Raw genomic sequence first — 25,615 nt, 5'->3', positions numbered from 1 at the left:
CCAGTGCACTCACTCCAAAACCATTTAAATGCAATTCATCACATCTGTATAATTCCATTATTCCCTCAAATATATGCCATACATCCACATATTGTACTCCCTTCTCCTGACAGCCCTGTAACATATCATTCATGATTCTTGCTCTCCATCTCAACTCATCATTGTCATACCTTGGAAACATTGATAACCTTTCCCTGTTATTTTTCACTCTTCTCAATATTCTCCTTATGTCCACTAAGATCATTCATCCCCACAACCACCACAAATTCTCTTGCTCATTTCCTAAAATCCATAAGGATAACAGATCTTATGAATTCTCAAATTCCAAAGCCTTGTTTTTGCTCCACGAACAATGGGGGTTTTCTGAAATTCACCAGGTCTATGAAATTGTATACACATAAATCTGTGTATGCAATTTTCTTAGTTTCGGTAATTACAATTCTGTCACTTTTCTTCTCTAGGGTTAATTGTTATTATGGAATGAGTATTTAAAAGTGTAAATGTTTAAGGATTTTTGCTTTAACATTTCTTGATATAGTTTCTTTTATACTCTTAGATGATCGAAAAAACATTCAGAAAATTAGTGGTTTGGTCGGCAATACCATTAAGATTGAGAAACCATATGTAAACATTTAAAAAATAAAAATAACTACGCAGTCGTAAACAGTATGTCATTTTAATTATTTATGGTTTTCGGGTATGGTTTGAGTTAATATTATCTTTTCAAAATGGGTTAGTAACCAAGACTTAATCTTGGTTTCACGCTCCCCTTTTCTTACCGTTTATCATTATATCATCAGGATGGTGCCAAAGTGATAAAATACTGGCCTGGTCTCAACAGAACGTATACGGCCTCACCATTCATCACTTGAAAACAGTTGGTGGGGATGACGTAAAAAAAAAAAAAACCGCAGTGAAACAGTTCAAGTATTACTAATATATGTGAGAAAATCTCTATTGAATAACTAGCCATCAACTTGTGTATCGCCATGACAGCTGAAATCTAAATCCCGGCGATTGTAAGGGAATTCGTTTCCAAATTATTGCTGTTATTAATATCATAACTCTGCTTACAAGACGAGCACGCCTAGGAGTAAAAATAACGATTTAAAAAAAAAATGGGGAAAACCTGCAGAAAACCAGTAACACATTAAATTAAAATATAATGGTTTCTTCCAAACGCGGGATCCATAGGACTAACCTCATATAAGATTTCAGTCGCTGGATCTTCATGACGAACTATTTTACAAAATATGCAGTTGTTATTTGCGGGAACTGTCATTGATAAGAAGCACTTCGATCCCAAGAGGTAAAAAAAACAAAATTCTATGTTTCAGAAATTAGCTTTGTAAGAATAGCCAAAGACCGGCTTCTTACACTAACAGCTGATGTTAGCGTAAAAGAGACGAAAGTATACTTGAGAACGAGAGTGTAAAAGAGATATTCCAGCCGCTTCATAACAGTCCGGGTTAGTGACGTCAACGCAAATAGCTTCGATGTGGAGAACTGCGCTCTTTGCTAGGTTGGATCATGCTTCTTTTAAAAGAATTTCACAAAATAAATTGAATTTCCAAAAGGCAAGCTTTTCTTGATCACAAACTTCTTATTTTTGTTGTGCGATTATGACAGGGAACATCTTGTTTGCTGCTTCAAATTAATGCCTTTAGCTTCCTTCTTTTAAGTTTTATTCTTATTCCGCTTAAGTTGAATCAGGCAGTTTCGATAGGAATGTTTTGACAAATACCAAAAACAGCCACCTCTAGATATCGGAATGGTTGAGATATATTTATTTTCATGATAACGCTAATTACGGATATAGACCATATTGGTCTGTTCCAGTCTCATTATCCATCTAATATCCTCTTTTTGTACCAGGCCTTCTCTTTCCGATTGGTTTATATTTTATTAATTGTTTAGGATATCGAGTGTTGGCCATTCGGTTTACATGTTCTATCCAATTTTGTCTGTAATTGTTCAGTTTTTTTTTCCTCTACTCATTTTATTTTTAGTTCTTTTAAAATATCTTCGTCCCTCTTCTTTTTTGTCTAATAACGTGCATTTTGCAGTTCTCATGAATCTCATTTCGCTTGTTTTTATTATTTTTTTTATATATTGTTTGTTTATTGCCCAAATTACGCTGCCATATAATAATAATAATAATAATAATAATAATAATAATAATAATAATAATAATAATAATAATAATAATAATAATATTATTATTATTATTATTATTATTATTATTATTATTATTATTATTACAAAAACCTCCATGGAGTCAAAGACTCATCGTGGGAGGTCCACTGTTATACACACAGTTTATCATACTGTGCCTTAAATATATTCACTGTCTCTGCACACACCACACTCTCGGGCAAAGCATTCCAATCACTCATCACTCTCCATGCAAAAAATCTGCTCCTCACTCCCTTGCTCACACCCTCCTTATACAGCTAAAGTACTGTATATAGGCACTGCTAAAGTACTGTATATTTTCAAGAGTCTTTCTTTTTGTAAATTATTTGGATTGAGTGTTCTATTCGTCAGGTTTAAAATCTGTAAAAATTTTGAGGTCTTAATTTTATGTTTTTTATTTCTTTTTCTAATTCTTTTCATTCTTAATTAAAGTTTTTAATTCTTTTTAATTAAAGTTTTAATTCTTTTTCTCTTTCATATGATTTTTCACATCCAAGATAACTGAAAATATTCATTTATTCTATTATTTTGTTATTAATAACTATTTTGCTTCTCACTGGAGTTTGTCCGCAAAATGCCTTTGTTTTAGTTTTATCTATGGATATTTTCATTCCAAACTATTCTACTATACTGTTTCGATTGTACATGGCTCTTTGTAAATTGTCTTCTTTATCTTATATTACCTGATCATCTGCAAATAATACCGCATTCATTTTGTTATTCCGAGAAATTTCTGTACCTGGATTATTTAAGGTGTTCCACTGTATTAATATTGCATTAATATAAATATTAAAATGTGTTGAAGACAGAGGGCATCCCTGTCTTACTCCTTGGTTTATAGATTGGTTTTCAGACATTTTTGTGCATTTATTTTTATATTTTATTTCATTATCTTTGTATATATTCAATATTGCATGTAGTAAAATATTAGGTATATTTATTCTTTATAATATATCAAACAGTATATATCTTTTTACTTTGTCAAATGTTTTTTCATAATCCTTAAACAAAATATGAGTTTCTAAATTAAATTCTCTTCTTTTTTCTATAAGTAGTTAAAAAAATGCATCTATTGTAGAGCGTCCTTTTCTAAATCCATCTTGGCATTCTAATAATATTTTTTCACCGTATATTTTTAAATTTTCATTAAGTATTCTACTATCTAGTTTGTAGCATGCATTCAATAAACTAATACCTCTCTAATTAGCAGGTTTTGTGTTATTTCCCTTTTTAAATATAGATATTACTATACTTGTAATCCATTCTATTGGTATTTGTCCATTTGTATATATTTTATTTAAAAATTTTAATAATCACTGATGGACCTTTTTTGAGCAAATTTATACAGCTCGGAGTTTATCCCATCTTCTCCAGCTGATTTACCATATTTTTATTTTATTTAGGTTGTCCGGTTTTAATTCTCTCATTGTTATTATATCATTCAAGTTATTCAATTATTTATATTATTATATCATCATGTAGAGTAGACAAACAAATACGTGAAAAAAAGCTGGCGTAATGATTTGGATTCATAAATAGGCTAAAACAAAAATAACTTATACATACTGGAATGAAAGAACATTAGAGGTACGATTAAAAATAAACAAAGCAATTTTAACAGTTGTTGGAGTGTATGTATGTCCCCAAGAAAGAAAATAAGAAGAAAACTGTGACTTTTACAAACAGTTGCAACGACTATATGAAAAATGAATAAATAAAACACGCAATATCATTATAGCTGGAGATCTTAATGACAGAATAGGAATGAAAAAATAATAATGATATAGAAAAAATTTTGAGAACCAAGAATAAACAAAATGGAGAGCGGCTCATTGATTATATAATATATAATAATTTAAAAATAATGAATGTATTCTATAAACAAAAAAATATACATAAATACTGTATACAATGTGCAAGAGGACAAAAATCAATAATAGACTACTTTATAGCAAATGGAAAAGATATATTTATTATTATGATAATTTTAATATTCATCGGTTGTTATAAAGCCAAATGAATGAATTTCAAGTTAAAAGTGCTCGCAGAGTTATTGTCACCTGTTTCAGATATTTAATACAATAAAATTCAGATTAGTTTTCAGAGAAAGGTGATTTCTATTCTGTTACCTTCTGGATTTGCTAGTTGGTTGGACACACACACACACACACTGCTATTCTGACATTTTTATCTCGCCTTCCGAAAAGAAAATTGACTTATCATATCGCTATACTACTGAAACTTTTGTGAATTCATTGTCATCAGAAGCCATTTGATTGTCAAGTTTGGTAAATATTGATACATGACCTTTGGGATTTATTTTATTAAGGCGACTATTCTTTCAGGTAAAGAATCTCGTGGCCCTCCTTAAAACAAGGCTCATCTCCCAGCCTATTTTTGTCATACATATATATATATATATATACAGGGTGTTCGGGATAAATTTGACAGTTTCGTAAGGAAAAAGAAAATCTTTGTATCTATTAAATTTAATGAATTGACAAAAAAACATTACAGGCAGTGTTAATTACAATACTATCAACAAGATTTACTCAAAATAACCACCATTAGCATCGATCACAGCTTCAATTCTGCTTCGGAACCTCGAACAAGCTGATGCTACAGTCTCCCTGGGAAGGGCCGCAAAAACTGTTTTAATTTTATCCATTAACTGGGCTTTTGTATTACTGGAAGTGCGATTGGTGTCTTTTTCAACTGCGCCCCATACAAAATAATCCATGGGGTTAAGGTCTGGGGAGTTTGGAGGCCAAACATTTGGACTGGTGAAGTCGTAGAAATTTTCAGACAACCATTTTTGACTTTTCCCAGAGGTGTGGCAAGGGGCCGAATCCTGCTGCCATACATACGGCCTACCATTGGCTACCCTTGTTATCCAGGGCTTGACTACAGTTAGCAACTCCACGAACAAAGCCCGAATTCCAATGCCAGGGTTCTTCAACACCTGTTCCTGCAGATTTGCGAGGAATTCTGCTGTACGAGCGCAATCAGATCGTCTGCTAGGGATCTTTCTTCTTGCTACATCCTCGTAGTCACCATTGCAAGTCTCTAGTTCATGCCTGATTGTTTTTACTGTATTCAGGGAGCATTGGGCAGCAGTCGTAATATCCTTATTTTGATGGCGGGCACGAATCATCATGATACAAGTTATTCTCTTCCATGATTCAGGTGGGTTCCAGCTATCCATCCTTTCTGACATCTTGTATATGAATGAAGAAGGGTCCAAACTTTTAAATGAAGAGAAGTGTGTGTTAATACATGTAACTTACGGAAAAATATAATTAATTATAAATATGTCAAATTTATCCCGAACACCCTGTATATATTTATTTATTTATTTTGTCTTCCGGACTATATTTTCTATTTCGAGCTATTTCTTCCTTAAAACAAATATTTGCTTGAAACATTCAGTGATAAATTAGAATCCCCTATTTCTACTAATTTACTTTGCTGAAATAAAGCCTTTTAGGCACTTTTTTTTTTATTTTTTATTAATAATTGCAATTGCGCACCAATGGATAGTTCACTATAAAAAATACAACTCTCTGAATAGGCAATGCTATGATATTAAAGGGAGAGTTTCTTGCTCTCTTAATGTTTGCCTATTCTACTGAGAACCAACTGTTTTCAACAGCCGTCAGACCTCGTAAAAGCACTAATAAAAGGCAAATATACGGGATTATAGGCAGCACTCGTGTCTTTTAATTAGTGCAAGTCCAAGGCAACTCAGTGTTGCCCTTGGGCTTGAACTAATTAAAGGTTATATTCTTTTAAGCTCTCTGCTCTATTTTTTTTAATTTTCTTTGAAACATTCTAAGTTTATATACATTCGCTACGAAATAAGGATGTATTTATAATATTCCGCATTTCATAGCGAATGTTTCACATCATATGTATTAGATATGATGTATAAATAAAATATTTGTAAAAAAAGTGCTTCATTTAGAAACGGTGTACCCCTCCTTGAAATCGCCAAGGGGAAAAAAAGTGATCACTTTACTTTGACTTAAATTAAACATGAATTGATCTAACGCCTGAATTTTATTTAACGATGAATTTTATCTAACGCCTTTTCATTCCCCGAAAGGAGTACACGCACTATTTCAATCATACCTTTTTAGAAATTAGGAGAGCGAAAGAGCACAGCCGACAATTGCTGCCATCTCGTGGAGCTAAACCCTAAAGCTTATACAGTATTATTATCACTAATAGTAATCGTTCTTCTATGCTTGGGTTTTCCTGTTAATCGATCTTTGGTAAAGAGCGATAAGGTACCCCTGCTGGACCCTGCATTTCAAAAATTGATCGCAGAATAAATCACATCGACTTTATTTCAGATAATCATTCGACTAAGCATTACAAACAGGAAATAGCCGCAAGTTGTCGCTCATGCTTTTCATCATCTTGTAAAGTAAATCACTCTTGTAAATTCTACAAATCAGCGATAGAAGCATGTACTTAAATATCTGTAATTACTAAAAGCAACATCCAACGGCCTACTGATTCTCCTTTTGGGAATTACAATAAAAGTCATTAGATGGCGTATTATTTTTTTATTAAAATTTATTATGTTAAAACTGCAGCGCTCAGTAGAGAAGAACAAATGAATCCTCTAACGATTTTTATACCCAAAGGGAATAAGCAGCTTATCTTTAATCTTAATTAACATTCTGAAGATAGTGAGTTCAAGCAGATTACAGCAGGCAAGTGCTTCTACACGTATATATTATGTCTGAAATGGTGAGAATTCTAGTGTCCATCTTTGAAGTTATAGGGTTAATAACGCGAGTTTAGGAGTAAAATCCTACATCTCTGTGTGCCAAAGATTGACTAACTTGGGAAACAGTCCAAAAAAAGCCTAAAAAAAGTTTTTGTAGTTGGCGACTCCTAACGAGGGAATCAAATTATGGAAGTAATCGTGATTTCCACGAAGCTTTTCATAGTTTTTATTATACAAAAGGAGTAGGTGGAACTACATTTGAAAATCAGTTGACAGCCAGTGTCCACAATTGGTTTTATACGAGTAGTTACCGATGAATTTGAAGCCATCAAACGAGAGAGTTCTGCAGACAATTTTTGTCTCCATCTCGTGATCCTAAGTGCTTCTGATTTGCGGGATTAAAATCCCAACTTTTCAATCCTATCCTATCCCTCTCGTCCGTCTTAGGGTGGGTTGAGTCCCCTCCTAACGAGGGGTTACTGGCGAATTAAAGCACTCTGCTGCATCCCCTAAGGGCGATTCATGATTGTAATCCGTGTGTGTTCACGGGGACGGTTTGCCTGCTTGCGGGATGAAAAACCCCAGTTTATCTGGGGAGAAAAACCCTGCTGTCCACGCCCAAGACCGGCTAACTTGGCTATGACTAAGGAAGATCCTTGAGCTCCTGGAGTCGTCGACGGGAATCGAACCAAGGACACTCCTTCCCCAGACATATGGTTGCGAAGCGCATAAACATTAGGCTAACCGCGCGGACAACTTTCCAATAGTAAAAAAAAATTCCTGTTTGTTGCGCCAAAATTGACGAACTCAAGAACTGATTATAGAAACAAAAGTCGGTAAAAGTTCTTTTAATCGAAGACTATCATCGAACTTATGACTTTCTTCTGATATTAGCAGCAATTTTAAGTGATGTGTACTGCCACTTACATTGAAACCAGTGATGTCTCTACACGACTGTATTCATTCAATCATGGATGACAGTATTGCCTACGCCAACTGCACCTCACACAATTCTTTCCATCAGAAGGGTGGTACTTACGCATTCATCACAACTGACATCCCATGTCAGAGAATGCAAAAGCTTGAATCCCACTCCTTTTCGTTCATCTATTATGACTCTAAATTTCTTACTAAACTTATTGAAATCTTTGATAACGCATCTCTAAACTTCATTTTCTGTAGTCAAAATACTCAATCAGTGAAGTCATCTTCCTTAGAAATTTCAACTCAAACTGAAACGTGCTTCCATTGTCCAGTCACAATGATCAAACTGGTAGAGAATTAGGTATTTGGCATTAGCAATGATCTAACAGAGAATGACCATCTCCACACCACAATACCAGAAAATCCTGCAGCGGTATACCACCACCCCTGATCTTTCCTGGTCAATATTCCTTCCAAATACACTATAGATATTAGTTCTCATGTACATAACTCAGATGACAACCCCATCCAAGTTTACTGTAGATTCCAGTCATTCTTAGTCTTGTGTCCTTTTTTACATTACGAAGGTCAAAGGTGGTAAGTAGGGATAGCTTCTGTAATCACACACACACACACACACACACACACACACACACACACACACACACACACACACACACACACACACACACACACACACACACACACAGAGAGAGAGAGAGAGAGAGAGAGAGAGAGAGAGAGAGAGAGAGAGAGAGAGAGTGTAATTCACAGACATCCATAATGCTGTGGAATTTTAGCCGACTGCTTGTCGATTAGGTAGCAGAAAAGATATTAACTTGAATAACAAAGCAAACAACAGCAGTGGTGCCTTTCCATTGTTAGTGTTTTATCTTCTGTGAGGAACAGACAATTTATTCCTCATTTCTGTTTTACCATGTATTCTGTATACCAAGTACACTTCTAAAATTTGTATCTCGAAACTATATTCCACTGAGGATCAAATACTCCTAAAGTGCAGTCAAATCTGGACAGGTAAATTGTTAAATCTGAAGGCTAGAAAGAAACTATCTCGCTCTCTCGCTTACCCTTTTTTTTTTTTTTTACATTTAGTACCCAAATCCCTATGCAATATATGAAATGTTTCTCCTTGCAGTAATTAAACGGCACGAATATGGCATAGGACCAACTTCTTCAGGGTCAAAAATATTCGCTTTCCCCTTTTACTAAAAGGGTTATTTTGCCACTGAACAACTAAAGAAATACATATCACAAATCAAAACCAAACCCAACACATTCACCGCCTATTCTAGCAATGAATTCCATTCATCTGAGAGTGGCAGTTGAGAGCAATGCATTGGAATTTACTTGCAGTGAAATTTTCTTCGTAACACTTATGCAGGTTTTAGGGATTATGATTTGTTTCTCTCTACATAACAGCACCCCATATCTATGCGATAAGTCTTCTCGCGAAATTATGTCTTGTCAACCCCCCCCCCCCCACGCCCCTCTCTCTCTTTCTCTCTGCATCCTATCAAGACTGCAAACTATACTTCTTCATTTACATTCTTATATACTCAGCAAACCAAACACTTCAGATACAATCTTAGTTATCTCTGAATTTTCTTATGTTTCTTTATTTTTCAGAGAGAAGATCTGTGCACAGTAGTCAAGATGTGGCCTGACCAGTGCCTTGCAAACACAAATGTCGAAATCAATCTCCTGAACTTTATCGTCCACGAATACGCATGCTATGTTCATTATTGACCCCTTCATTATATTGTCCCTTTTCTTCTAACGCTTTCCACAGGCTTTTTCCATCGAAAAAAATCTATCGAATTCGTCCTGAACTGATATAATCAGAATTTTCTGCTTATGTTGTTCCGCGCATTTTTTCACCTTCCACGACTGTAGATACCTTCCATCAAATATGAATGATATTGTCGATACAGGGCCAAGCCGTGCGGTTGTGCAGATTGTGCGCCGCACAAGGGCGCTTGAAGATATGGGCGCCATTTCATGATATATATATATATATATATATATATATAAAGTTGTATTCAGCTTTAAATACAACCACAACGATTTAATGTCAATTATGTATAGAGACTCTCTGTGGTGTTCATAGTTTATTTAAGCTTCAGTGTTTTAGTGTTTTTTCTTTTTTCTATAATGTCACCTGATGAAGAAGGCTGTTGCAAGCCGAAACTAGTCGTGTTTTTATATTAAAACCCTTTTTACTTAAATCTCGATTCTAGTCATTCAATTCTTTATAATATATATATATATATATATATTCTGTTGTATTTATATATCAAGGGATAAACATTTTTGAAAATTTTTATTATTAAAAATTCCTTATTAATGAATTTCAGTGATTACAATGTTCTACTACTGTTAAATAACATTTATTTTTAGGTATGAATATAAAATATTTTGTACTTTTAGCAAAGTAAAATTTTTCGCAAAAATTTTTTGTGTAAACTTATTTTATGGGGGCGCTGAAAAAAGGTTTTGCACAAGGGCGCCTCTTACCCACGGCACGGCACTGTATCGACATACAAGTTAAACGACAGTTATCTCACCATAAATCTTTCTTGAACGGTACTTGTCACTTCCTCTGAGACACCACTTTTTCTCTACCTAACTTGTTGAGTTTTATGAACTATAGAATTCCAATACTGTTGTCCCATCTGGATGGTCTCCTTAAGGCTTCCCAAAAATTCTTGATGGTGTTCAGAAGGGAAAGCAGTAAAGTTAAATAATGATATCTCTTTCTGAGTGGTTCAGTACGCAATTATTACAAATATTTTTAATCCATTTATCATCTGAATTGGAAAAGTATTGGGAATTTGTTTACATTTCTCTAAATATCTTACAATAATCATTAACTGTCAGATCAGGAATTTTATGATGATTAACTTGTATGACTTTTTTTCTTTACATCCATTGTCTTTGCTGAATGAACAGACAATAATCACTTTTATGATGGATTTTTTCAAAAGATCTTTCATGTATTGTACTAACATTTTTACTAAAGAGAATGCCAAACAATTGTATTTTGATTCTCGTTGTGACGAGAAGAATCTTTATATGGGTTTTTGAAATTGAAGGTGGTTAGCCTATCTCATATGGAGGTGGCAGGTTTTTTCTCCCAGAAACTCGGGGTTTTTCATCCTGCATACAAGCAAATCGGCCATCAGTACACACGCAATTTACAGACAAAAAAATACTGTTGGTGGTGATGATGAGCGATAGATGACGTTGGTGGTGGGAGAAGTAAGTAATCGGGGAGAGTGAAGTGTTTGTAGCGGAGTGGAGTAGAGTGCACTGCACGATGAGTCCTCGGACTCCTTGGGGGTGTCACGTAATAATAATAATAATAATAATAATAATAATAATAATAATAATAATAATAATAATAATAATATAACAGCTGTAGTGTTTTGAAATTACTGCCAAAGAATCTAAGACTCTGGGGACAGTGAATTATGTCTGTTAATTTTGTGTCCGCGCAGCTAGCCTAGTGACTATGCACTTCGCAACCATATGCCTGAGGAAAGAGTGTCCTAAGTGTTCGTTTCCCGTCGATGACGTGAGGAGCTTAAGGATCTTCCTCAGCCATAGCCAAGTTAGCCAGTCTTGGGCGTGGACAGCAGGGTTTTTCCCCCGGTTTATCTGGGATTTTTCATCCTGCAAGCAGGCAAATCGGTTCCGTGAACACACACGGATACAGTCATGAATATCACCCTTAGGGGATGCAGCAGAGGAGTGGCGAACCGGCTGCATTAATAAGCCAGTAAGCAACCCCTCATTAGGAGGGGACTCAACCCTTCCTAGACGGATAGGATAGGAGACATTTTATGTATCTAGCTGGGTTTTGAGCGATGAAGAAGCCTGCCACATCTGTACGAGATCAAGCAACTCACCTTCGGGGGAAAAAAAATCCTTATAAAAGTGCTTTCGCATCCCAGATGGGATTTTCGACTACGTCTTTCCATCCAAAATACATCTCTCTCTCTCTCTCTCTCTCTCTCTCTCTCTCTCTCTCTCTCTCTCTCTCTCTATATATATATATATATATATATATATATATATATATTATTTATTTATTATTTTTCATACATATTTATACACATAACAATAACAGCATCGACATGTTCAGCATTGAAGAATTACATAATTATTTACATATTTTAAATCTATTTTAAATCTATCTATCATTTTAAATCTATCTATTCGTATGAGTTCTTATTGTATTATTATTTTTTTAATGCTTTCTAGAAGAACCTAGTTCAGCCAAGTGCACAAAATTTCCTGTCTTGTATATGCCATAAATCAACTTATAAACTTCAATTAAATCTTCTCCTATTAGATGCATTAGAACCAACATTTTCGTAAATATTGATATAGTCAGTGGCGGATTTAGGCACAGGCGGAAGAGGAGACCGCCTCGGGCCCCGCAAGGCTACGGCCTCCGGCCCGCACTATATATATATATATATATATTTTTTTTTTTAGTAAAAATTTGAAAAACTAATATTCCATTTTGTTTCAATTTTGTCTTAATTCTTGGAACTACTGTCTATACTGTTGTTTAATCGTAACTATATAATAAAATAAATTCTATTTTCATTTTTGTTTTCCAAATCGACCGCTTCAAATAAAGGCGGTATAAACGGTTAAGGAACCAATGAAATTCTTGTAACCTTCAGTATCCTTTTTCCTTTGTTGTGGTTCGGTTGTTGTAATTGTAATTATAAAATAATTGTTTTGAATATATATGCACATTTAATATTTTAGCCATGAAACGAACGTACTTGTCCGGGGCAGAAAAAAGAAAACGACGAAAGGAAAAAGAAAAATTATCGCTCTCTCAAAAAAACTCCTTGGAGGTTTTTTTGACTTCATCTTCGTCTAAATTTCAGAGCAACGAAGATCGTCAACTAACACGTGATGAACGAGACGAAAAAGAAGAAGATAGGTTAGCAATAAAAAAAAATGATAACATAATAGAAAACGCTGAACGAAATAAAGAAAATTCTGAGAAGGAAGAAGAAGGTGCCAAATATGACGAAACAACCGACAATGCTGAACTTGAACTAGATGTGCAAGACACTGAGGAAAATGCTGAAGAAGAAGAAGAACGAGGTGCTGATGCAGATCAACATAAACAACCATACTCCGATAATTTTCCAAAAGATATCGCTTTATGGCCGTGCAAAATATCGGAGAAAATGGTAAATTATTTATAAATAATAAACTGTGCAATATCGGAGACATAACATCTTTAAAAGTTGAATCAAATGAAAATCAGGCATACTACAGAAATATTTCAAGTGTTCATTTTTACTGTGAAAAAGCAAATGGACAAAAGAATATCGAGAATGGCTTATATTTTCAGAAAGTAGCAAAATGATTAACTGCTCTGTTTGCAAACTTTTTACTCATTCTATTACTAAATTTAGTACAGGATACAACGATTGGAAAAATCTTAAACGCGCATTAAAAGAACATGAATGCTCTAAAGAACATATTTCCTCAATGTTGATTTAAAAAAAAAAAAGATTGTCGATAACTGGACGTATTGATTATCATTTGATTAATCAGATTAATATTGAACAAAAATATTGTCGAGATATTTTAAAAAGAATTGTAGCCACAGTAAAGTTGTTAGCAAGTTTGGGTTTAGGATTTCGGGGGCACAAAGAAGATGAAAGTGTTGGTGGTGTTAACAAAAGAGGAAATTTTTTAACTTGTATAGAATATTTATCCCAGTTTGATGAGTTTATTAAAAATCATTTAATAAGATATGATAATATCGGAAGCGGGAAGGTTAATTACTTATCTCATACGATGTGTGATGAATTTATTGCTTTAATGGGGATTGAAGTAAAGGAGAAATTAATTTTGGAAGTTAGAGAAGCTCTGTGTTATTCGTTGATCGTCGATTCCACACCCGATGTGAGCCATATAGACCAGTTAACTTTTATATTGAGATATGTAAATAGTAAAGGAGATGTGCTGGAACGGGTTTTTGGTTTTCTGCAATTAAATAACTATCACACTTAACATTATTGGAAACTCTGCTGCAGAAGCTTGTTCAAAGACTGTTTATTATTTCGATTTCGTACAGAACGTATGTAATTTTTTTTCTAAATCTACGCAACGATGGAATTTACTTACAGACAGTTTTGCCGATACAAATTCCAAACATATTAAAAGAATCAGCGACGCAAGATGGTCATCAAGAGCTGATGCCGTATCTGCTTTGCGATTAAATTATAAACATATTAAAACTGTTCTTATTAAAATTGGCAAAAAGGAACTTAAAAAACCAGATAATAGATTGCAAGCCAAAACATTGTCAAAATATTTCGATAAATACGAAATTGCAGTTGTAACAATATTATGGGATAGATTATTGCAAAGAATAAATAACACAAGTCTTTCGCTTCAAGAAGTTCAAACACGTTTGTTGCAATGTGTAAAACTCTTAAAATCTTTGCATAATTTTATAATGGATGTACGAAATGATTTTGAAACCATAGAACGACAAGCAAATCTATTAACTGATGAAACTAGTTATGAAATAAACCGGATAAAGAAACAAAAAAGACATTTTGATGAATTAAATACAGCATCAAATAACACGAACGAGACAATTCTAACAGGTCGCAAATTGTTCATCGTAGAAACTCATAATATGATTTGTGATAGATTGAGTACCGAAATTTCCATCAAAATTAATATGTATTCTAATGGTTAAGTCATTTTCAATTATTTTTTGATCACGATATGAGTAAAGACGACATAAACGATTGCATTTCTAAATTGGGAAATATATATAAGAATGATATTGAAATGAGCTATTTCAATGACAAAGTACATCATTTCTTAAAATACATAAAAGAAGAAAAATCACATGTCCATTTCAAATGTACAAAACAATTATTAACGGATTGCAATCAACTTTTCTAAATGTAGAAACAATACTAAAAATTTTTTAACAATGTCTATTTTTAATGCTTCTGCAGAAAGATCTTTTTCCGTCTTTAAGCGTGTCAAGAATTATTTAAGAAATTCACTGGGGCAAGATTGACTATTAAATTTGTCACTTTCTTGTCACAAATTTGATGTTTATTGAAAATTCTGTATTACAAGAATTAGAATTTGATTTATTAATTGACAAATTTGCTGCTGCAAAAAGTAGAAAAGTGCCAGTATAATTTCATAAAATACTTATGTGCAAAATACAGACTGTACCTGAATGTGATTATAATATTATCGAATCGTTCCTATAATATGTAATATACAATTAAAGTTACCTACCTATTTTCATATTTATATGTATACAAAACATTTTATAATTTTTGTTGTGAAGTAATTATTGTTATGTATGTATGTGTATGCATTGTGCAATTATACATAAAATATTTTTAAAAAATTAAAATGAATTGTTTGTAACTTAATAATTTAAAAGGGCACCGAAAATCTCAAACGCCTCGGACCCCTTAATGCCTAAATCCGCCACTGGATATACTCCCCTATACACGCTTAGTCATCGTGTGTTGTACCTTCTCATCAGGTAAGGCAGGAGAAAGTGTTTCGTACAATCGTACAATTTGCGCATGTGCATCGAGCATGCGTGCCATGCATTGTAGTGTATATTAAAATAATATCCATAATATTTTGCAAAATGTAGCTAAATATAGGATGTGGTGTGTGTAGTAATGTCTAGCTTTTCTTATAATCCGTTTTGTTTTTTTTTTTCAACTTTTAGGGGCACATAATGTATCGTTCTCCCGAATATGCAATATGTTCCCAAGTAACTTGTATCCTTCTCCCGACGATACAAGTTACTTTGACCGTCAGTATTAGTGTAGGCAATCTGAACAAGATCAAGATAAGATAAGGGATCGTGACGTCATTGTGTGATAAGATGATTGACGTCATTGTGCTGGAAGCGTGGCGTGACGTCATCAGATTGGAATGTTTGGAATTTCCCTGGGGCACATATGTGTCAGTGACATCACTAGTGTATTTTTATTTGCGTATGGTTTTGTGGTGATGGTTAGAGATAAGATATCTTGGAATTTCCCAGGGTGACATACATCCGCCATTGACGTCACTTTGGTTTTCGCTTGTTTATAGTTGGCAATAAATAAATAAATTGTGTGTGAATTCACTGTGATTTTGAAAAAAAAAAAAAAAGTGATCATACTTAAATTTGCATAACACATCAACGACACCATTTGTTCATTTAAGTTTACACATTTTATTTCACGGATATTATTTACGATGTTATCTTTCTGAATATAACATAGAAATAGGAATTTTCTGACATCACCAATGTCTGTGGTGTTTTTCTTGTCGTAACATTTCTCTGATGGGACATGTGCGATTGGCTGATATCGAAACTGCTTCCCATATTAGTAGATTTCAAAATACTCAAGTATAAATAGTACTGCTATTAAAGCAATCATCTGCCGCTTTTGCGGTGGTTCTTGAGTTTCACCTGCAAAGAAAAAAATCTTATTGTTAGTAATGGAAAAGTTAGCAGATTACTATAATCCTAATACAGTAGTTAGTTTGGGAAGTATCAAAGCTTTACAGAAACATACAAATTTGCCGCATTAAACCGTGAAACGTTGGTTAGCAACACAGCCTACTTATGTGAGACATACGTCCATTAGAAAAAAGTTTAAATGCAATCAAATCAAAGTCCCGACACTTTTACACACTTTTCAATGTGATTTGGCAGATATGTCATCCCATGCAAAAGAGAATGGGGGTGTGTGTTTCCTTCTTGTATGCATCGATTGTTTTTCCCGATTTGCGTGGGTTTGAACACTGAAGGAGAAATCAGAAGACGCTGTTGTTAACGCTTTCGAGTCTATTTTTAAAGAAGTGCCATGTTACATAAACACAGATCAAGGAAAAGAGTTTTGCAACAAGAAAGTTCATGCATTATTTAAGAATCCTAATATTCATTTCTACACGACCAGGAGCGAAATGAAAGCACCGATTGCAGAAAGATTTATCAGAACATTGAAAACAAAGATCTACAAATGGATGACGTATACTAAAATTAAAAGTTATACAAGGTTTTGCCGATCCTTGAACATACTTATAATCTCACACCACACCGCACTATCGGTATGGCTCCTTCGGAAGTTAACATTCACAACGAGGATCCTGTTTGGAAATATTTGTAGAGAACCCAAGAGGAGGCTAGCAAACCAAACTTTCACGTAGGCGATAGTGTGGTTTTAAGTGATGATACCCACAAATTTAGAAAAGGGTTTTGGGGTAACTGGACGCGAGAATTGTTCACTATTGCTCAGGTTATTAATAGAAACCCTGTAGTATATAGACTTCCGCATGGGACGAAGAGATAGTGGAGGGAACTTTCTATGAACCCCAACTGCAAAAGGCTGATATAGCCAATGAACTTCCAGAAGACGTGTATTCTAATCGAAAGAGTACTTAAGCACCGCAAACAGAAAGGAAAACTTCAGTATTTTGTTAAGTGGCTCGGTTATCCCTCATCGTATAATTCTTGGGTTCGTAGCGACGATGTTTTACTTAACCGTTCCCAGTAACGCCAGTATGAAAATGCTTCCTACTAACACGCAAACGAACTTTCAAGTGGAATTACCACACAAGATCAGGCTTAAAGGTAAATTGGAAGTTGCTCTTGTCGAAATTCAATCATTCCTTCCGGGAGAATTTAATAACATCGGTTCCGGCTACCATGAGTTTCATATGGTACGTGGAGGTGATGGAGGAGGAGGGTCAACAATATCGACAACAACAACATCACAGGAAATAATGTTTCCGAAAAGCCTAAAGAAGGATTTTACAAAGTGTACAAGAATCCTCATGGCAGTTACAATTCCCCCTCTGAACTTCTTCAAGCAGTATTTGATGTGAGTTCTGTGATTACTGGAAAAAAGAACCCGAACAACACCATTTCTATGACATTCCCATAAGATTACAACCTGTTGTTTCCAAACGAGGCCCCCAGGTTTGGAGCTTCTACTGGGTTATAATCAGATTGGTGTTAAACTGAATGGTACAATCACTGGGAAATATCCAGTTAATATAAAGATGGGTGTAGCCGCATATTTTGTTTATTCTGATTTAATTCAAGAACAGATAGTTGGTGATACATGTGCACCATTGTTATGAGTTGTTCAGTGCAGCACCAAGTATTCTTTCGTTTTTGCTTACCCTGATTATTATCCGTTACGAAAACAAACATTTCAGTCAATTAGCATTGAAATTCGTTTTGACAGCGGCGAGTTGTTTCCCTTTCGTGGCGGCAAGACAATTATTAAATTACACTTCCGACAAGTGAAAGATGACCGATTATCTCAGATATTACACACTGCAGGTAGGTGGGGCTCAAGTGTTTACGGGGCCCCAATACAGCGTGGGTACGGATTAGGTAGCATTTTCAGAAGTGCCTTCTCTTTTCTAAGTCCCCTTTTAAAACCTGCAGCTCAATTTGTCGGTCGTCAAGCCTTAAAAGCCGGTCAGCATATGATAGGACATGTAGTGGAAGGGGTACCTGTACGTCGATCCTTTATAAGCAGAGCATCAGAAGATGAGAAAACCATTGCTGAAAAGCTCAGAGCTGATTACTTCAGAGAGGTCAAGGAAGCAAGAAGAAAAAAACGAATACTAAAAACCGCAAGCGAGATGACATCTTTTGCTGAGGATATGATGTCAGAGTTAGATCTTTTTTCCCACCCTCGTGTCAACATGTGTGTGGAAAGAAGTTCTTATGTCACCTACCAACCAATATCCCGTACTGACAGTGGAGGTCCCGTAGAAGTTTGCATACCAGGTACAACTGAAGAATACTTGGATTTGAGGAAATCATACCTACACGTTCATGTGCGCATCACTGCCAATGATGGTAAGCCTACTGAAGATGCTTCAGTTGGTGTCGTGAACAATTTTTTCCATTCCCTATTCAGTCAAATTGACTTTTTTTTTCTCCAAGATAAATTAGTGAATGTAGCATCAGACACTCATCCTTATAGGGCTTATATTGAAAACCTGCTAAATTATGACAGAGATGCTAAAAACAGTCAACTGACAAATGAACTATTTGTTAAAGATGATGTGGCTAATGTTAGTGATATGTTTACCAAAAGTGAATGTGGAATGCGTAGACGACAAGCACGAATTAACCAATCGAAAAGTGTCGAGATGATTGGTCGAATACACGCTGACATCATGAATCAAGACCGGTACTTGATCAAGAATGTTTCTGTCCCTGTTCGTTTGGTTCGCAGTTCTCCCGAATTTTGTTTACTGACTGCAAATTCTGATGCTAAGGCTAAAGTGCAAATTGAAGAGGGTACACTTTTTGTCCGCAAAGTCAAAATAAACCCAAAGATTCAACTGGCTCATCTGTCTGTGTTAGACAAGTCAAACATGGTATATCCCATCAATCGAGTACAGGTATCCTCCCGCAATGAGTCTTCGGACTCCTTGGAAGTATCAGCAATAATAATAATAATAATAATAATAATAATAATAATAATAATAAAGTGTCTAATTTTTCGATTCCCAAGGGTATATCAGATGCCAAACGAGACAATCTGTATCTCGGTGAAATACCATCTAGATTAATTATTGGACTGGTCGCTAGTGATGGATTTAATGGCACTTTCAACAGAAATCCATTTAATTTTCATCATTTCAATCTGAATTTTCTTGTGGTGATACTGACGGTATTCAGTATTTTTAAAGGGAAACGTTCTCTATTGATTTGACATTATTATTATTATTATTATTATTATTATTATTATTATTATTATTATTATTATTATTATTATTGACACCTCCAAGGAGTCCAAAGACTCATCGCCGGTGGACACCTACAACTGTCTCAACCTCTACACCGAACCTCTACTACGTATCATCTCCATCAACGCCATCTACCTCCCACCTCCACCACCACTACAACTATTATTCTATGTCTGTAAATTGCGTGTGTTCTGAAGGGCCGAATTGTCTGTTTGCGGGATGAAAAACCCGAGTGTCCGGGAGAAAAAACCTGCTACCTCCGTATGAGATCTGCTAACTCACCTTCGATTGAAAATCGTCCAGATAAAGATTCCTCCCTTCACGACGAGAATCGAATTTAGGTCTATTCCAATCGAAGGGCGCAATGTACCGTCGTTCTTCCAATGTACCGTCGTTTTTACAATTAATGCCAGATCAAAATGCCGTTGTCCCCCATGTCAGCCTGTTAAGAAGTGGAAGTGTGCGACTCGAAGTTAAATTTTCTCAACCTCTTCCTGAAAACATCGCAGTGGTTCTTTATGCAGAATTTGAGTGTACTTTATCCGTAACAAAGGATCGTTCTGTTTTACTGGACTATGAACACTGAACAATTAGTAAGCATACTAGAGTTAGAACCCATCACAAGAAAGGTGGGTTTAGGAGTTTGTGCTCGTGATGAATTGCCACAACATCCGATCAGACAATAATAGTCGATGTTCGTCGTGAACACAGATTCGACCTAGTTGCCAGGACAACATTGGCAAGCTATCTATATCAAAGACAAACGCGGCGATTTTTTCGATAGCATTAGTCGTCCACCCGAAAGCGATATTGTTAACTTTCTGAATATCAACACTAATATATAATTCTGTAGCTGTACACGCTAAAGAATCTGTCGCGTGTGGTTTGCACTGTATATATATATATATATTTTTTAATATTGAGATGTCGTGGTCTTTCTATGCAAAATATTATTAGCAAACGTTATTCTAAGGAATTGTGGCCCTATGATATTGTAGTCACAAATGCTGTAACAGATCATTTACTGAAAATAAAAAATAATTAAAAAAACAATTGTTTTTTTCACTTACCATTTTTTCCACACCAGTTTCTTATTCCCACTCAGCTTTCGGGGAGATAAAAAGACGAAAATGGTACTCCTTCGAACTCTCTTGCGGGCAGGGATTGGAGTGGAAGCATTTTCCTCACTGGGACCGGCTGATGGTGATGGCTGACGGGAAAGGGTCTGGATATTCGGTTTGCTCAGTGTAGGTTCCGGATCCGACAGTCTGTGTTCCTGTTGCTCTCCTTCTGTGTGAACCAATTGGTTTTTCAAACCTAAATACTTTTGCAGAACATTTAAATATGCTTTTACTTTTTCATCTGCATATTTATTTGTTATTTTTAAAATGGCAGTCATCTCATCATCTAGTGTGTACAGTTCACGCTCCTCTAGTGATTGGAGGAGCATAAATTTTTTAAACATATGATTCATTTTCTAATAAGTGAACTCAATGAAGGAACAATGATACTGCCTAAGAATGGGAACAGTGCTCCGCCGTGCTGTAAAACCAGTTTTCTTCTAGTAATGAAGGGAACCGATTTGTTGCTTAGTGCTCTTATTATTTTTTATTTTTCCTTCGTAGGCGTGACTTCTGGTGGTTATTTAGTGGAATATCACCAGATATAACATTTTTGCAGATTTCACACAGCGTCATGATTTGGCTGGAGGTGCAGAGTTTTAAAGCATCATTTGCTTATTTAGGAGAGGAATGAGATAAGTACTTGATGAGATATTCATAGCGTTTGAGTCTATCAGCCATTCAAGAATAAACACTGTGTTGGGTTCTTCTCCTGGCAAGATCCGCGACCTTAAGCGTAAAATATCAGGTGTTTTCTGTCTAAAGTCTAAAATAAAATATGAGTGAGGTTCCCGTGTTGCATTCCCAAGTATTTAACTTCCCAAGTATTTCCAGGACATACGTTCGTTTGTCCTGGAAATACTTGGAAAGCTAAATGAGAAAATTGTAAAAAGTCTCGGGGATTTTTAAATGCATTAACAAAATGGATATTGAGAGAAATTGTCCGAAAATGTGTTCCTTTACAGAATAAATTTTGTGTCAGTAGAATAACACTGAGGTTACGGTGATGTGAACCTTTTATGAAAACATCAGCTATTTCCGTGCTGTCCTTAGCGTGGTGAACCAAATCATCGATTATGAGTAAATTTTTCACATTAGAATCAAATTCACGTAACTTCAAACCATTCACGAATTCTATGTTGGTAAATTTTTTAAATTTATCCTGATTTTCACTGTAACAGTAAACAATTCGCTCCGGTGATGGTTTGATTAATTTTTTTACAATGTTCTATGAGAGACAACACGAAGGTTGTTTTTCCTAACTGAGTAGCTCCGGAAATAATGCATGTAAATGGATGTATGAACATAGCGAAAATGATAACATAATTTGACTGTGATTGTTTTTATATAATCAGAGATCATGTAAAAACAGACTTTACTGAACACAAAACACCACAACACAATACGATAGCTGCACTGGATGAACGAATTGCTGTAACTAAAAAGGCACTCGACTCGATTATTTTTCTTTATAGTACTGTTTACCTGACCCTTACCCTGACCATTCCTTCTAAAATGAAACTTTCACGCAAACGAACACGGACAGAAACATTGTTGATCAAGTACCAGTCTTCGTGCATGATGTCAGCGTGTATTCGCCCAAGTATCTCGACACTTTTCGATTGGTTAATTCGAGCTTGTTGTCAACGCATTCCACATTCACTTTTGGTAAACATGTCACTAACATTAGCCACATCTTCTTCTTATTATTGTGCTATCTTCTATCGAAGGTCAGCGACCATCTTGGCTAACAAACTGCGCTCTTGTGCTAATCTGAGCAGTTGTGCACTGCTCTTTCCTGTCCACGTCTTGATGTTGTCAAACCATGATATTCTTTTTCTTCCTCTAGCTCCTTTGCCATCAATTCTTCCTACCAAAATAGTTTGTAGAAGTTGTATTTGCTGTTTCTCATGATGTGTCCAAGATATGATGTTTTTCGTTTCTTGATTATTTGTACAAGATGTTTAGCTTTGCCAATGGATTTTAAGACATCTTCATTGGTAATTAGCCACATCATCTTTAACAAATAGTTCATTTGTCAGCTGACTGTTTTTAGCATCTCTGTCATAATTTAGCAGGTTTTCAATATAAGCCCTATAAGGATACGTGTCTGATGACACATTCACTAGTTTATCTTGCAGAAAAAAGTCAATTTGACTGAACAGGGAATGGAAAAAAGTATTCACAACACCAACAGAAGAATCTTCGATAGGTTTATTATCATTGTCAGTGATGCGCACACGAACGCGTAGGTATGATTTTCCCAAATCCAAGTATTCTTCAGATGTACCTGGTATGCTACACTGTCAGTACTGGATCTTGGCTGGTAGGTGACATAAGAACTTCTTTCCACACACATGTTAACACGAGGGTGGGAAAAAAGATCTAACTCTGATATCATATCCTCAGCAAAAGATGTCATCTCGCTTGCGGTTTTTAGTATTCGTTTTTTTCTTCTTGCTTCCTTGACCTCTCTGAACTAATCGACTCTGAGCTTTTTCAGCAATGGTTTTCCCATCTTCTGATGCTCTGTTTATAAAGGATCGACGTACAGGTATCCCTTCCAATACATGTCCTATCATATGCTGACCAGCTTTTAAGGCTTGACGACCGAAAAATTGAGCTGCAGGTTTTAAAAGTGGACTTAGAAAGGAGAAGGCACTTCTGGAAATGCTATCTAATCCGTACCACGCTGTATTGGGGGCCCCGTAAACACTTGAGCCCCACCTGCCTGCAGTGTGTAATATCTGAGATAATCAGTCATCCTTCACTTGTCGGAAGTGTAATTTAGCTATTGTCTTGCCGCCACGAAAGTGGAACAACTCGCCGCTGTCAGAACGAATTTCAATGCTAATTGACTGAAATTTTTGTTTTCGTAACGGATAATAATCAGGGTAAGTAAAAAAGAAAGAACACTTGGTGCTGCACTGAACAACTCGTGACAATGGCGCACATGTATCAGCAATTATCTGTTCTTGGATTAAATCAGAATAAACAAAATATGCGGCTACACCCCTGTTTATATCAACTGATATTTCCCAGTGATTGTACCATCCAGTTTAACACCAATCTGATTATAACCCAGTAGAAGCCCCAAACCTAGGGCCTCGTTTGGAAACAACAGGTTGTAATCTTATGGGAATGTCATAGAAATGGTGTTGTTCGGGTTCTTTTTTCCAGTAATCACAGAACTCACATCAAATACTGCTTGAAGAAGTTCAGAGGGTGAATTGTAACTGCCATGAGGATTCTTGTACACTTTGTAAAATCCTTTTTTAGGCTTTTCGGAAACATTATTTCCTGTGATGTCGTTGTTGTTGTTGTCGATATTGTTGTCTCCACCACCTCCACGTATCATATGAAACTCATCGTAGCCGGAATTGATGTTATTAAATTCTCAAGGAAGATGAATTTCGGCAAGAGCAACTTCCCATTTACCTTTAAGTCTGATCTCGTGTGGTAATTCCACTTCATAGTTCGTTTGCGTGTTAGTAGGGAACATTTTCATACTGGCGTTACTGGGAAGGGTTAAGTAAAACATCGTCGCTACGAACCCAAGAATTATACAATGAGGGATAACCGAGCCACTTAACAAAATACTGAAGCTTTCCTTTCTGTTTGCGGTGCTTAAGTACTCTTTCGATTAGAATACACGTCTTCTGGAAGTTCATTGGCTATATGAGCCTTTTGCAGTTGGGGTTCATAGAAAGTTCCATCCACTATCTCTCTCCGTCCTGTGCGGAAGTCTATATACTACAGGGTTTCTATTAATAACCTGAGCAATAGTGAACAATTCTCGTGTCCAGTTACCCCAAAACCCTTTTCTAATTTGTGGGTATCATCACTTAAAACCTCACTATCGCCTACGTGAAAGTTTGGTTTGCTAGCCTCCTCTTGAGTTCTGTACAAATATTTCCAAACACGATCCTCGTTGTGAAGGTTAAATTCCGAAGGAGCCATACCGATAGTGCGGTGTGGTGTGAGATTATAAGTATGTTCAAGGATCGGCAAAACCTTGTATAACTTTTAATTTTAGTATACTTCATCCATTTGTAGATCTTTGTTTTCAATGTTCTGATAAATCTTTCTGCAATCGGTGCTTTCATTTCGCTCCTGGTCGTGTAGAAATGAATATTATGATTCTTAAATAATGCATGAACTTTCTTGTTGCAAAACTCTTTTCCTTGATCTGTGTTTATGTAACATGGCACTTCTTTAAAAATAGACTCGAAAGCGTTAACAACAGCGTCTTCTGATTTCTCCTTCAGTGTTCAAACCCACGCAAATCGGGAAAAACAATCAATGCATACAAGAAGGAAACACACACCCCCATTCTCTTTTGCATGGGATGACATCTCTGCCAAATCACATTGAAAAGTGTGTAAAAGTGTCGGGACTTTGATTTGATTGCATTTAAACTTTTTTCTAATGGACGTATGTCTCACATAAGTAGGCTGTGTTGCTAACCAACTTTTCACGGTTTCATGTGGCAAATTTGTATGTTTCTGTAAAGCTTTGACACTTCCAAAACTAACTACTGTATTAGGATTAGTAATCTGCTAACTTTTCCATTACTAACAATAAGATTTTTTTCTTTGCAGATAAAACTCAAGAACCATCGCAAAAGCGGCAGATGATTGCTTTAATAGCAGTACTATTTATACTTGAGTATTTTGAAATCTACTAATATGGGAAGCAGTTTCGATATCAGCCAATCGCACATGTCCCATCAGAGAAATGTTACGACAAGAAAAACACCACAGACATTGGTGATGTCAGAAAATTCCTATTTCTATGTTATATTCAGAAA

At 35.5% G+C, this 25,615-nt stretch overlaps 1 protein-coding gene across 2 annotated transcripts in view; it reads right to left on the bottom strand.

Annotated features, from left to right (window-relative positions):
• The window catches only part of LOC150107506 (adenosine 5'-monophosphoramidase HINT3-like), a 151,728-nt gene that overhangs the window by 99,840 nt on the left and 26,273 nt on the right, over positions 1-25,615 (bottom strand). The window contains exon 1 of one of the 2 annotated variants that reach the window (XM_090391355.1): positions 1,202-1,370. The exons of the other annotated variant lie outside the window; for it this stretch is intronic. Within the exon in view, the coding sequence (XP_090247481.1) occupies positions 1,202-1,282 (81 nt within the window). The 5' untranslated portion in view covers positions 1,283-1,370. Of the gene's footprint in view, positions 1-1,201; positions 1,371-25,615 lie in introns of those variants that run through there. 2 annotated transcript variants of the gene reach the window in all.

This window comes from Typopeltis vanoorti, chromosome 4, assembly GCF_054136105.1.
Source record: "Typopeltis vanoorti isolate ZY-2024b chromosome 4, IOZ_Tvanoo_1.0, whole genome shotgun sequence".
NCBI classification, from domain to species: Eukaryota; Metazoa; Arthropoda; class Arachnida; order Uropygi; family Thelyphonidae; genus Typopeltis; species Typopeltis vanoorti.
This window is presented reverse-complemented; position numbering and strand designations above follow the sequence as displayed.